Consider the following 12,279-nt stretch of genomic DNA (forward strand, 5'->3'; position numbering starts at 1 on the left):
GGCGGCGGCGATAGGCGCATAGTTCGCGACGACGCGACCCGAGGCACGACGCATCTCGATAGGGCCCAACAGAGACGGCTCTTTGTTAGGAAGGGGGCCATCGCTGGCCCCCGCCGCACGCATTCCTCAATACTCCGTCGCTGCGTCCCTCGCGCCACCACCATCCTTCCCAGCAGATCTATAGGAGCTCAGTTTTTGATCGGAACGTATATACGGCGAAGGGCACTCCACTTGGGCTCACGGTCGGCTGACGGTGATGGTAGAGGCCGTGATCACGGATCTTTCGGTGGTGGCCCGTCGTGGCAAAGGTGAGGAAAAACCGCGCTTTGGAGGCCTGTAAGACGAGGAAAAAAAAAAAAAAAGAAAATGTGGGCTTCGAGAGTTCTTTGCTGCTGCTGCTAGCGGTGAACGAAGAAGGGGATGCCTTTTGTAGAACGCTTAAGGGGGGTCTAGTTTAAGGGTCAGACCCTCCGCGTGTCTCCAGAAAGGCGGTCCATTTTTATGACTTTCCTTCTTCTGCGGGCAGGCCGATCGCGAGATACGCGCGTCCTGGAGGCCTGCGCCAATTAGGCACATCGCGAAGGCACCGACGTGCGTCATTTTGCACGAGTCGAGCTGCTTTTGACGCGCTCGAGCCCTCGCTGTCTTCTTTCGGAGGACTGCGACGTTTTTGAAGGAGTTCAACGCGACGTCGCGGATCATTAATCTTTCCATTTTTAGCAAGTATGGAGTCGCGCTAACAAGGCGAAAGTGGGCTACGAATGATAGTTTCATGCCGCGTCGTAGCGATCCAGTTCGGCCGTTCTTGAACGTCAAGATTTGTCTTGTAAGCTGACTCATGTTTAGCGCGTTAGCTTGCGATGCGCATCCTGTTGTTCGTCAAGGAATATACGAGGTTAACTTGATGTCGTATAGACCGATCTCACCGCGAGTTTCACTACGCCACCGCTGCCGCAGTGCATGCCGGTACTTGTAGTACTCGGTACGTTCAGCTGCCTACAGCTGGTGCATTGGCGAGCTGCATTAACGAGCTTTAGCGGCCTTATTTGGAGGAATTGCGATGGCTGGGTTGACATGCTGTGTACTGGAATGCTACAACACGAGCCTGAAGCAAAATGACTCGGATTTTGCGTGTTCTCAAAGGATTTCAAGCTCCAACAGGAATGTGTGCGACAGTCAACGAAGTCGGACAGAGAGGCAACTACCGCGCACTTTCTTGTTCAACGTGTTCGTGAACTCCCTGTGCACGATGCATCATGGTTTAGCAGTGCCCTATTGCGTCATAGCAACCTTGCTGCGCGAACGATGGACCGATCAGCGACAGCAAAAGTTCATATAACACGAGCTGGATCCCCTTGCCGGGCCAATCACCGCCAGCGGCGACAGGTTGGATACAACGTCCTTTCCGGGCTCAACAGATATCGCTTTAATATATAGGGAGACCTAAACCGACTTCTCACCAAATGCGATGACGACTGTCAAGCATCTAGCATGAACGAGACCTGTGATACAAGTCAAGATTATAACTGCATGCTGTGCACAGCTCGCGCCGTGGAGCGCACAGCGAAAACTCGGCCGTGCCGGTATCGCAGCCAACTCCGCCGCCGGGATTTCCCTGTTCCTTTCAATATGCAATATTATTGTGAACGCATCGTAAAGCGGGCAACAGCGGTAGCAAAGCTGGACTTCTTTATGAGCGTAGGCTATTAACCGTACACTGCCGTTTCGAAGCGGTAGGCCTAGCGACGATACCGGCGCCGAGCCACCGGCTGAGGCTGCCGCCGCCAGCCGGAGCGAGCTGCTACTTATCCGCCGCATTGCGTGTGCCGCCAAAATCTCTTACTGACTCATCCATCTCTTGTACAGCAGGAAATATTATGCCATTTACGAGATTTTCGTGATGTTAACCTTTGCCAAACGGCATGAGCGGCCAGTCACTGTTCAGCGGACGCGCCTCTAACCTGCTTCACGGCGACCGTTTTATCTTCATTCACATTTAACTTATTACGGTGATCGAAGTCCTGCGTTGACAACACAGTCTACATGGAAAGTGTCGCTTCGACAAAAAAAAAAGCGCAATAAGCTTCTTTTTTTGGTCCCTATCGGCTTTTTTTTTTTCTCCTGTTGTCGTATAGCGGAGAGCTCTGCGCAGTTTGGGCAAGTTATTTTCCGGATACTTTAGCTTGTGTCGCTTGCGTTCACTGAAGAAGATATTTGCTCTCATGACGACGGGAACGTGATTTCTCATTTTTTATTACTAATATTTATTCAGCAAAACGAGGCAAGCTCATCAACCCGACGAGACCACCTCGTCACACGTAGGCACTATCAACTGTTCTTTTTTTCTTTTAGCGCTAGGATGCAGTTAATCCGAAATAAAATAACATACGTTGGAGGTGCGGACACAGTTTTCCACCGCGTTCGATCGTCTTGCGTGTCGAGGATTGGTGCAAAACGCCAATATACCTGAAACACGCAGCAAGCAGCCGCACCAGCAGCGCTCCGAGAACTACAACTAAGATGGCGACAGTGCCACTGTCGGAAACTCGCGCATGCGCAGATGGTCTGGTGGGATCGGTCTATTCACTTCCTTAGTTTACGCGCCTGAACACGGCGACTTCCGTCATATGAAAAACAATGGTCACGATTAACGCGCAATAGTTACCGAACTTGTCTGTCCACGCGCGCGTCGCAAGACCTAACGTGACCAGTCCTGGACCAAAGCTATCTATACCTTGTGAAGAACACCGTTTACGATCGTCAGCGGCCTCAGGGTGACTAAAAATGCTTTGTAGCTGCTTACCAACAGAAAAGACGTGTTGAAGGCGCCCGCACATTTGCGTCAATCAGCTGACTTCCTGCAAGGGAGGGAAAAATACGCGGCCTGGGCCTTCCATTACGGCTTTCCGCGGTGCCTACGCTGCCAAGAAAAACCTCCGTGCTGACGACCGATCGAGAAAACAGAAACCAGCCAACGCCTGAGTGCTAGTTTAGGTTTTCGTGTTTTCCTTCCGACCCTCCTCGGAAGGGCCGGGGGACGAGAGAGGAGGAAAGCGTTTTCTGTTTTGCAAGAAGTCACCCGTTTTGTATGCTGTCCGCCCTCTCCTCCCCTCACAACACCGGTGTACCGATGCCCCCTTTTTTTTTTTTTTCTTTTTCCCCCTCTCCCCCCAGTGATGTGTTTAACTCCCCCAGGCCTCCTCCTCCACTATAACTCTAACTTCTCCTATACTTTTCTCCCCTTTCCCCCAGGTGTCGCGGTTGTGGTGTCCTCGCCTGAGAGACAGTTACTGCGTCCCTCACCCCCACTATTCACCTAATTTTCCCAAATAAAGAATCTCTTTCTCCGTTCGCGTACCTGGAGCAAGGAGCGGGTCCCCCCCCCCCTCGGCGGCGCCAGCAAATAAGAGGGGGAGAAGGGGGGCAGCTGGGGCAGGCACTGAGCCCTCCTCACCCCCACAACAACCGCACCAAATGTCGGTTGGCCGACCCCATTTCACGGGAGCCGACCTTGTCTCTCGCTTCCTCTCCGAGTCGTCGGCCGGCCCAACCAGCGGCGAGCCGCTAAAACACTCTGTGCCGCCATACTCAGGAGCGGCCTCCGTGTTTCCCTGCTGGTGTCCCAGCACTTGACGCAGATGCGTTGCCACGCCGCTGCTGCTACCGATTTTCGACGCGCTTCCGAGGCGCCGTCACTACTACTGGATTACCGTGATATGGCTGCCGCTTCGCGACGCTGACTCGACCGAACCACCGACCGGCCGGTGTCCACGCGCTTTTTCTCGTCGGGAGTGCTTTGCCTCTGCGGGATTAACGGCCGCAGTCTGCCGCTTATTGGATTGGGAAACAGCATTTGCGAACGTTTGGAGCAGCGCCGCTGCATCACCGACCGAACGTCCCAGTGTCGTTTTTGCTCTGTTCGCGTTTTACGTTCCCGATCCCAAGTGCGGTCGTCGGCTCCTTTTTGCGCCACGTCGAGAAGCATCTTAGTTCTTGCAGACGCAGTCTAACCAGGTGCGTGAGTGAGTGCGCGTTCATTGTTTTGTTTCCTTTTGCCACGTGGTGCCATTACTGCAATCTGCGGGGCACGGATTGGTTCCCCTCGACAGCTGCCAACCGCCCCGCTCTCTGCCGGGCAACAAACCGTTTCAGTAGTTTTTCGCGAGCAGTGGGACCGTAGCTGCCTCGATCGTCGTCCTGTTCAGCGGAGCGCGCGCTACCGGAAACTGCCGTCGACCGCCTTGCCCGTCTGTGTGTGGTGCTCTGTGTCGGGAGCGTCGCCGGCCAGAGTGGTGATCGGACACGTCCGCTGGTAGTCCTCCCAGCTGCTTGTTTGGTCCGAGAGTGCGTCGCCCCGCCGCGCGGCGTTCAATCTTGGCTGTGAGTCAGTTCCTTGTGCGAGACGTCGCCGTTCGAGAAAACAGGTTCGTGGGTCATTGCTTTGGAGAGCGCGCACCACGCCACTCCGTATGTCTGAGCGCACGCGCGTGTATGGCGTAACGCTTGCCGCTGCGGCGGTTTGTCCTGCAAGACCGTTGACCCGCGTCTCGGTCGGTCGCTTTTCATTTGTTCCTTTTCGCTTCCTTGTCTCTGTGTGTTCGTGTATGTTGATTGTGTATCGTGTCGTCTTCAAGTTCGAGCGTAATGATCGCGTCGTTTCACGGCCTTATGTGTCTCGCTACTGTTTATCCCGCTCACGTTGCGTGTATGACGAAACGTGCCGATTGTTTTTAGCTTCGCTGCTCGACGGAAGCGTGTCATCGGCATCGAAGAGAGCGTTGTAGGTGTTTTGTTATGCCGCGGAGCGCTAGCTAGGTCACATCCCGCAGCGGATTCCGTACGCTTGTTTGTTATTCTGGGGCTGCAGGAGAGCATAGTTTGTCGCGGCACTCGGGGTACTGGTATCATTAATCATGCGTGTATCTGGAACGATCGGCGCCGCCGCAGCACCCTTGTTCGGCAGCAGCGTTTATTTTTCGTGTCGGGTCTGCAGAATAAACACTGCTTGTGGTCCATATTGGCGGCGATAACTCATAAACTTATCTTCACGCCGGCCTCAGTAGCGTTTCGTTGGTTCAACGAGGTCGTTTGTGTCTTCAGAATTCAGAAAAATGTTGCAGGTTCTCCCAAAGGGCGATGGCATTGACAGCGATAGCAAGATTTAGCGCGTTGCGCAGCTTGCGTTTGAACTTCTCAAGTGGTGTTCTAAATGGGTGTTTAATGCGCTGGAGGCGCCAAAGTACTTGGGACCCTGATAAGGTATTTATAGCTCGCCGTGTAGAGCCTGTAATGGCATCGCGCCTGCTCTAGCGAAATATCTAACGTTTAAAAAAAAAGAAAAAAATCTTTGTTGTCTCTCTGTCTGAAATAAGGTACAAGCGATGCGCTATGGATGAAATGTTTTACGACACTTTGTGGCCCGCAATCGTGAAAAGATTCTGCAAAGATTATCGAGCTGGCTCGAGTGGCATTGCTGGTTCAATAACTTAGTATTCAGCTGACATGTTCAGGTACCACATGCATATTCATGACGCCTCATGGCGACGTCAGAAATTCTCCGGAAACTGGAAAAGCAGTGCAGTCGCAACTTGTCAGGACGCGTTCTCGTGCATAGGCTGTACCCATTAGCTGTCAAATAGAATGCTTCCTGACTTCAGCCGCCGCATTGTTTGCCAGCAGGAAATGGGCCTGTTGTACGAGTAGATATGACTCGTATAAAGTTTCCTACATTCGCAGAGCTAGGACACTGAAATTATAATCAAAGATATGTGAAATTACAGTGAAGGATACATAGCTGTCAGCAATTAAGGTACAAACAGACACCTGCCAATTAAGGAGGAAAAGTTATTTTAAAACTGATATTTCGGCCTCCGCATGGGGGGAGCCTAGTTTAAACCACCTGTAATTGATTTGCCTTGTTTTTCTTCATGGCATTATTATGGAGTGTTAGAAGACACTTCCACACAAATGTTGCTGAGTAGTCATGTGGATTTCAGCTAGAATGCATAGTTTTCCAAGCATAAACAAACAAAATAGATTTGGGGGCATTAAGTGCCGACATGCACAGTCTGATTGTGAGGCAGGTGGCAGTGGAGGGACCTGTCACTAACATGCGCCTAAACTTAAGTACACACTAATGATAAAGTAAGCAGAGTGGATTCTGCATGCTACCATGCGAAATGTGTCTGTTAAAAAGAATCTTAAAAAAGTGCCAGGGAATTTACAGTGACATGTCACAGCTTTAGCACTGCAGCCATCTTGTTCTCTAAATTAGAGCTGTTTATGTCTGCCACTGTACGCTATTCATCAACATTTCTGGATACATTGGTATTTGTAAGAGAACTTCTTCAATACTAGAGGTATTCTGAATATGAGCATCTGAACGGCTGCAAAAACACCCTGGATGTTTACTGTGAAAGGCCACAGTTAGGCCCTGCATCAAAGTGCTCTTTGTTTGCATGTTTAGTCTACGAGTGCTTCAAGTTAATACATTGCCTGCTAGAGGGACCTTGACAGTTCTGCATGTCTGGTTCCGGTACAGCCACATTTCCAGGTGGTCCAAATTAATATGGACACCAGTGTTGTGGTGTACCTTGTGCTTATTTCACGGCTTTGGTGTGTATCTAATTTTGTATAGGGTTGATTGCAGATTATCACCAAGCAGTCCTCAAGTTTATTGCACCCATTGTTTTGAGGCAAACTTTGCTCCCTTCCTGAGTAGTTTTATGTTGAATTGAAAGGGAAGTGTACATTTGTAAAAGACATTGACTATAGGCAAGAGAGGTTTTATGTATGTTAACCCCTTATGTGCACACACGCTCTTTTCAAAGTTAACTTATTCTATATAAAGCTGTACAACTTGCCATTCATTCTTGACAGTGTTGGAGCAGCCATTGACCTCGAAACTATTGCTATTATAAATGTCATGTTTTTGTTGGAGATGTTCCCTCCATAAGTTTATATATGCTGGATTAGCTTTTCCTTGGTAACTTGCACACAGTGCATGATATCTGCAATAATCAGCCCTAGCAATAAAAAGAGCGCAACACACCGGGAAGCTCAGATTCACAACAGACTTTCCCAACCAAGTTCCTTGCCAACGCGTTATTTATGCCCTGTTTACAATTTCGACACATTGCCGCCACAGCGTTGGCACGTTTTGCATTGGCGTGATTCGTGATCCCTGCCTCATTTGTCTTTCGTGTGTGCAGCCAAAGATGGTGCCGACCTGCGGGGATCAGTCAGTCGTGCCAACAGCACAAGCAGTTTGAGCGGTGGGTCCTGGAAGACTCCGGCGTCTCGGACCAACAGCAATGCCGGCCTCAAGGAGGACAAAAAGGAGCGAAAGATCTCTGGGGTGAGTGTCTATTTTTGAAGCACTCAAGGAGGGGTTTTGGGTGAAGAGGGGGATGCATTTTTCATGCAACACTGGAAAATGATGTTGGACGCCAGTTCTAAAGGCTCATTCACACCTGCGACTAGCACTGGTCGCGTGACCATTTGCGACTGGCGACCAAACAGTGACTCAGGGGACCGATGTTCAAACCTGTGTGTGACTTATACTTGTCGCCACACCAAAACCACGTCTGCGCCCATTTCCATTGCACTGTAAAATAAGCTGACGTCTTGTTCTTGTGGACCTGATCGGTTCAGAGGTTTGTGACTGCAAAATCAAGCAGCGAGCGACTGAGACAAAGTGGTCGCTTTGCGGCCAAAGCGGTCATTCGCGACCAGTCGCTTTGCAACTAACTTGGTTGCGCGACCAGTGCTAGTCGTAGGTGTATATGAGCCTTTCACAACAAAAAGGTGTTAGAATTTTAGTGTTTCATAATAGTAGGCTAGCGGGAAATATGGAAGCTGCAATGCATCGCGCTTCAGCCAGCACGGGAATGGTTGGCAGTGCATGGATTTGCCTAAGCATCGTTCCTTCGGCTCTGTGTGGCCTGCAGCTGCTTCGTTGCAAGACGAAGTTCACCGGAAGTTGAGCAGTCCCACTTTACCATCTTGACCCTTTTAGGGTGACCGATTCAAATCAGCTCTTGGGGTTCACAAGAAGCTATTTTATCCGAAACAAAAGCCAAAACAAAACAGTAAACTAAGCCGCAACCACTAAGGATAGGCAAATCCAGTTGCTACCTATCATTCCCATGGTGGCTGAATGGTCACAGCGCCAGAGCTCCTTCTAGTAAATATTGAAGGAAACTCTATGGTTAGAATGACACAAAGTTAAGCTATTTGGTAGGATTCATTATAGAAAAATGATTGGCATGTATAACCAAACATGGACTATTGATGAAATGTTGCCACTGTTTGCCCACTTATATGTCTGGAAGAGTTCTATGGATTTTTATGTTGACAGTTTGGTGAATTCGGTTAACATACACCGACAAGACCGGTGCATTTTTGTTGCATGTGAACGCCAGCTCAAAAAGTCCTTTCCATGATTTTGTGCAGAGCCAAAGAGGGCGACGTGGAGCTGTGTCAGCTGATGAGCTGGTGAACGATACCAGTGCTATCAGCAGTACTAGTCAAGAAAGCAGCTGGAAGTCTGGGAAATCCAAGCCAGTGCTGGGCAAACGCACTGGCATTCTCCTCAATTCATCTAGAACGGTGAGTGAGCCTCGGGCTATGTTTTGTGTGTCTCCTCGGGTACGGTTCATCTTAGTAGTGGAGTGAAAGCTATGGAGGTGGGGCTCCTGCACATTTGTGTTGCTCCGCAAATAGTACGGCAGCTTTCGGCTGATTTTGGTTTTGTTTGCTGGCAGCATGTACAAAAACACATACCAGAAAAATGTGAATACAAGAGAGACATTTCCATTGTTCACTGTATGTTACGAGTGTTTTTTTTTTTGTTTTTTCCGGAGAAAAGTAAACGGCATGTTGGCGGCCGCACACTGACCAGCACACGTCGCAGACGCCATGTTTACTTTGAAAAACAGGCGTGCCGAAAACGTGGCGCTGTGTAAGAAATGGAAAGAGAAAGAAGACTCTTGTAAAGTGAACAATAGCTGTATTCTCCTTACAACTTCCCACAACTGTGTGAGTCTCATAATAAATAAAGCAGTATTTATTCCAGCAAGGCAAATGAGAAATTATCAGTGAGCTTGGCTACTATTTCATGGTGTGCTAGCAGGCATGCGTTTCAGTTTTGTAGCTTCCAATGTGCTGCCAAGAAAAGTGCCAGAGTACTGCTTATTTAATTTATTTTTAACACGAAAAAGCACCACCCAGCTCTGCTCATCCTTCGGGCTTGGTATGACTAGTGCGAAGCTGCCGTAATTTTTTTAGGCTGCTCCAATCCATGTAAACTTCAATTTCATGTCTTAATAACTCTTAGAACATAGCTCTTATGCACTCATTCCTGCGTTGAGCGGCCTTGCCGTTGCCGTTGTTGGTGTAACCGATAGAGCTATAAAGAGCATGAAAGAGAGCGAAGGTGGAGCTCAGCGAGCCGCTGTGTTAGCATCTGCAATGCCTCGTGCCTGCTCGCGCTTCTTGTGACAGTGCAACACATGCCCTTTGCGCACGGGCACGAGAAAGTGGGTTGACCTGCGAGGCTTGGGAAAAGAAGACGAGGAGCACGAGACTCCGAACAACGCTCCGAGTGGCGCGCCGCGTAGGGCTCCGAATGAAATATAAAAAAATGAAAGCAAATAGACGCTCAGCGATCCAGATGCATAATAACAAGACGTATAACTGTGTTTGTTTGTAAAGCCTGAAACATCGTCAATTACTACTCGTCGTAACAACAAAAACATTCTCTTCTGGGCAGTAAGAACATTGAACTACTTCATGCGAATGCATCTAATGCAAGAACTCTCGCTAGCTTACACAGCGTTGCACGTGATGTGTGAAGCGGAGCCTGCAATGCACAGAGTGGTGTGCATACCACTCGAGCGCTAGCAGTTTCTGTGGCGATATGTAACTACGGATAGACAAAACTTCAAACACAGTTGGTGTGTCCCCAACACGAAGCTGCGCTCAGAATTCGCATTAGGCAGTATCGTAATCGTTGGTGAATTTTTGGATTGTTCAATTTTTCTGACTATTCTGCGGTCCCTGCCAGGACCGGAAAATCAGCCTGCGACTGTACTGCGGAGCGAGCGGGAGCTGTCAAATTCTATGTTGCAGCGTGCCTGAACTGTTAATCTCAGTTGTAATCACATCGTTGGTGTCCCCCATCTACACAAAAATAAAATTTTGCTAGTGCTTTGCGATGCCAGAAAGCCAGTCTCTTGGGTGCCAAAAAGTGGCCAAAAGATCACGGACTGACCTTCGCTGTAGCGTTCCATGGGGGTGCGCTGTGTGATTGGCCGTGTGATTGTGTTATTCAGAGTGCTTTTTTTGCTTCACTGAATACATTGTGTTTTGACTTCCTCGTAGTTGTAGCGCAATTAAAGCTCGACTGCTTTAGCTTTTGTTGAGCGGTCGCTTTTATCGAAATGCCGCTTCTAAAAATTTTTTTCACTGTCCCACTAACTTCGTTATAGTGAGGGATTACTGTATGTTGATTGTTGTTTCATTTGTGTAAACATGTCTGAGGTTTTGAACTACATTCTGCAAACAGTTGCACCCTTTGGCATATATATTTATGTCGCAGAGTGCTTGTCATCTTTCTTGCATGCCATTCTTAAAGGGACACAAAAAGGAAAAACGATTTTTCTCGTATTAGTGAATTACTCTTTCACAATACCAGAAGCACCATGCTTGCCTGGAGAAGATGCTTGATGAGCGAGAAAACGTAAAAGAAAAAGTGCGTGTGGCGATGCCACTTTGGAGTTCCCGCACTAATTGTTCTGACGTCGTAGATTTTGACGGCACCTACTAGAGTTTACATTGTTCCTAATCTGTAAATAGGAAGTACATTGTCCTCTGAGGGGGCCAGAGACTTAGCATACCAAGTTTCGGAAAAGTTCGTGGAGTAGTTTGGCCGAAATATGAATAAAACATTTTCAAGTATGTGATGACGTGTGCAGAGATTTTGGTGTGACGTTCGAAAATAAAACATTGATCCTGATTTTCTCTTTATTAATGAGCCTAGGATGGTGATATTAATGATAATAGAGTTTTCAGAGTATAATTTATCAGCCTAGACTAGTTCATTATTTCATTTTAGTGTCCCTTAGTGATCTACACCGCGATCTAGGCATCACGATCTGGCTCGCAGATTGCGATTTTGCTGACGTCTGCATGAACCTTGATGCGGATTGGTTTGCAATGTGTAGCAGCGACCATTTTTTATTGCTGTCAAGAAATCTGATCCAGATTGGCCGTAATTGTGATTGAAGCTGGGCATGTCACTCCAGTATTAGACAGTTACTGTGTTACCTTCGGGACGCAACTCACAACACTTGTGCTTCTGTGTATCCTTCAGGACAAAGAGATGCGTACCCTGACAGAGTTGCTCAACAGCTACGACCAGAATGGCATCCCCAACCAGCCAGGGCTTCTTACCTTCCGACCTTCTTCGTCAGAGGAGAAGTTTCGACTGGAAGATAATTGGACCTGCATCGTCGACAATCCCGAGGTGAGAACCAGTTGTTGTGCTCACTGCACTCAGATTCACATCACACGCTTAAGCTTGTACATTGCTCTTTTTTCCTCTTTATTGGATATATTACTCTTTTAGCAAGTTACGGAAATACGGCATGGAATTGTGATACCGTCTTACTGTGCCACTCCTCCTTTCCCGCTCGTTGTGCTTTTGGCACCCCTGATTCCACATCCAACACCACAAGTGCTTTTTCAAAAGTTGCTATGGAGTTGTCACGCCTCATTTTTGCCTCTCAGCCTACACATTGTTAATGAGGAACCTGTCGTTCGGGGGATGCACTGTCACGGGAACTGAGAGTGGCTTAAGCATGACGAGCGAGAAAATAGCGGTACGGTAATACTATACAGTGTTTGTGTACCGTATTTCCTTAACTTGCTACAAGACACTATAGTACACTACGATCCACTGCTAAGAGGAATATTGGGCCAGACGTCAAACGACCGTGACTTGAACATTCTGCCTTTTGCTGCAAGTGGCATATAGGCGCCTCAGACGCTGATTTCTGTTCATCAAAAATTTGAACCCCTTCCTTTCGTTTTTTTTTTTTCGTCACGATTAAGAAGGACTGAGCAAAGTCTTACGACATCAATACTTGACACGCAACGCTACAGCACTGCGGCAGACAATTGTCAAGAGGCAGGTACCGTCAGAAGATTCATTTCCAGATCTAAGCATTCGCAGCTGTAATCATGTTGGGGCAGAGCTTGAGCCAGGTTTTCTCACAT

General features: G+C 48.5%; 1 protein-coding gene and 1 long non-coding RNA gene across 3 annotated transcripts in view; one reads left to right on the top strand and one right to left on the bottom strand.

Annotated features, from left to right (window-relative positions):
- LOC125758055 (uncharacterized) overlaps nt 1–12,279 on the bottom strand; it is a 265,336-nt gene that overhangs the window by 210,289 nt on the left and 42,768 nt on the right. The gene's annotated exons all lie outside the window — the stretch shown is intronic.
- The window catches only part of LOC119390204 (pleckstrin homology domain-containing family G member 5), a 161,985-nt gene that overhangs the window by 132,012 nt on the left and 17,694 nt on the right, over nt 1–12,279 (top strand). For both annotated transcript variants that reach the window (XM_049414690.1, XM_037657769.2), the window contains exons 4-6: nt 7,212–7,357; nt 8,455–8,610; nt 11,375–11,527. In XM_049414690.1, the coding sequence (XP_049270647.1) occupies nt 7,212–7,357; nt 8,455–8,610; nt 11,375–11,527 (455 nt within the window). The remainder of the gene's footprint in view (nt 1–7,211; nt 7,358–8,454; nt 8,611–11,374; nt 11,528–12,279) is intronic.

Source organism: Rhipicephalus sanguineus, chromosome 4 (assembly GCF_013339695.2).
Source record: "Rhipicephalus sanguineus isolate Rsan-2018 chromosome 4, BIME_Rsan_1.4, whole genome shotgun sequence".
Lineage (NCBI taxonomy): Eukaryota > Metazoa > Arthropoda > Arachnida > Ixodida > Ixodidae > Rhipicephalus > Rhipicephalus sanguineus.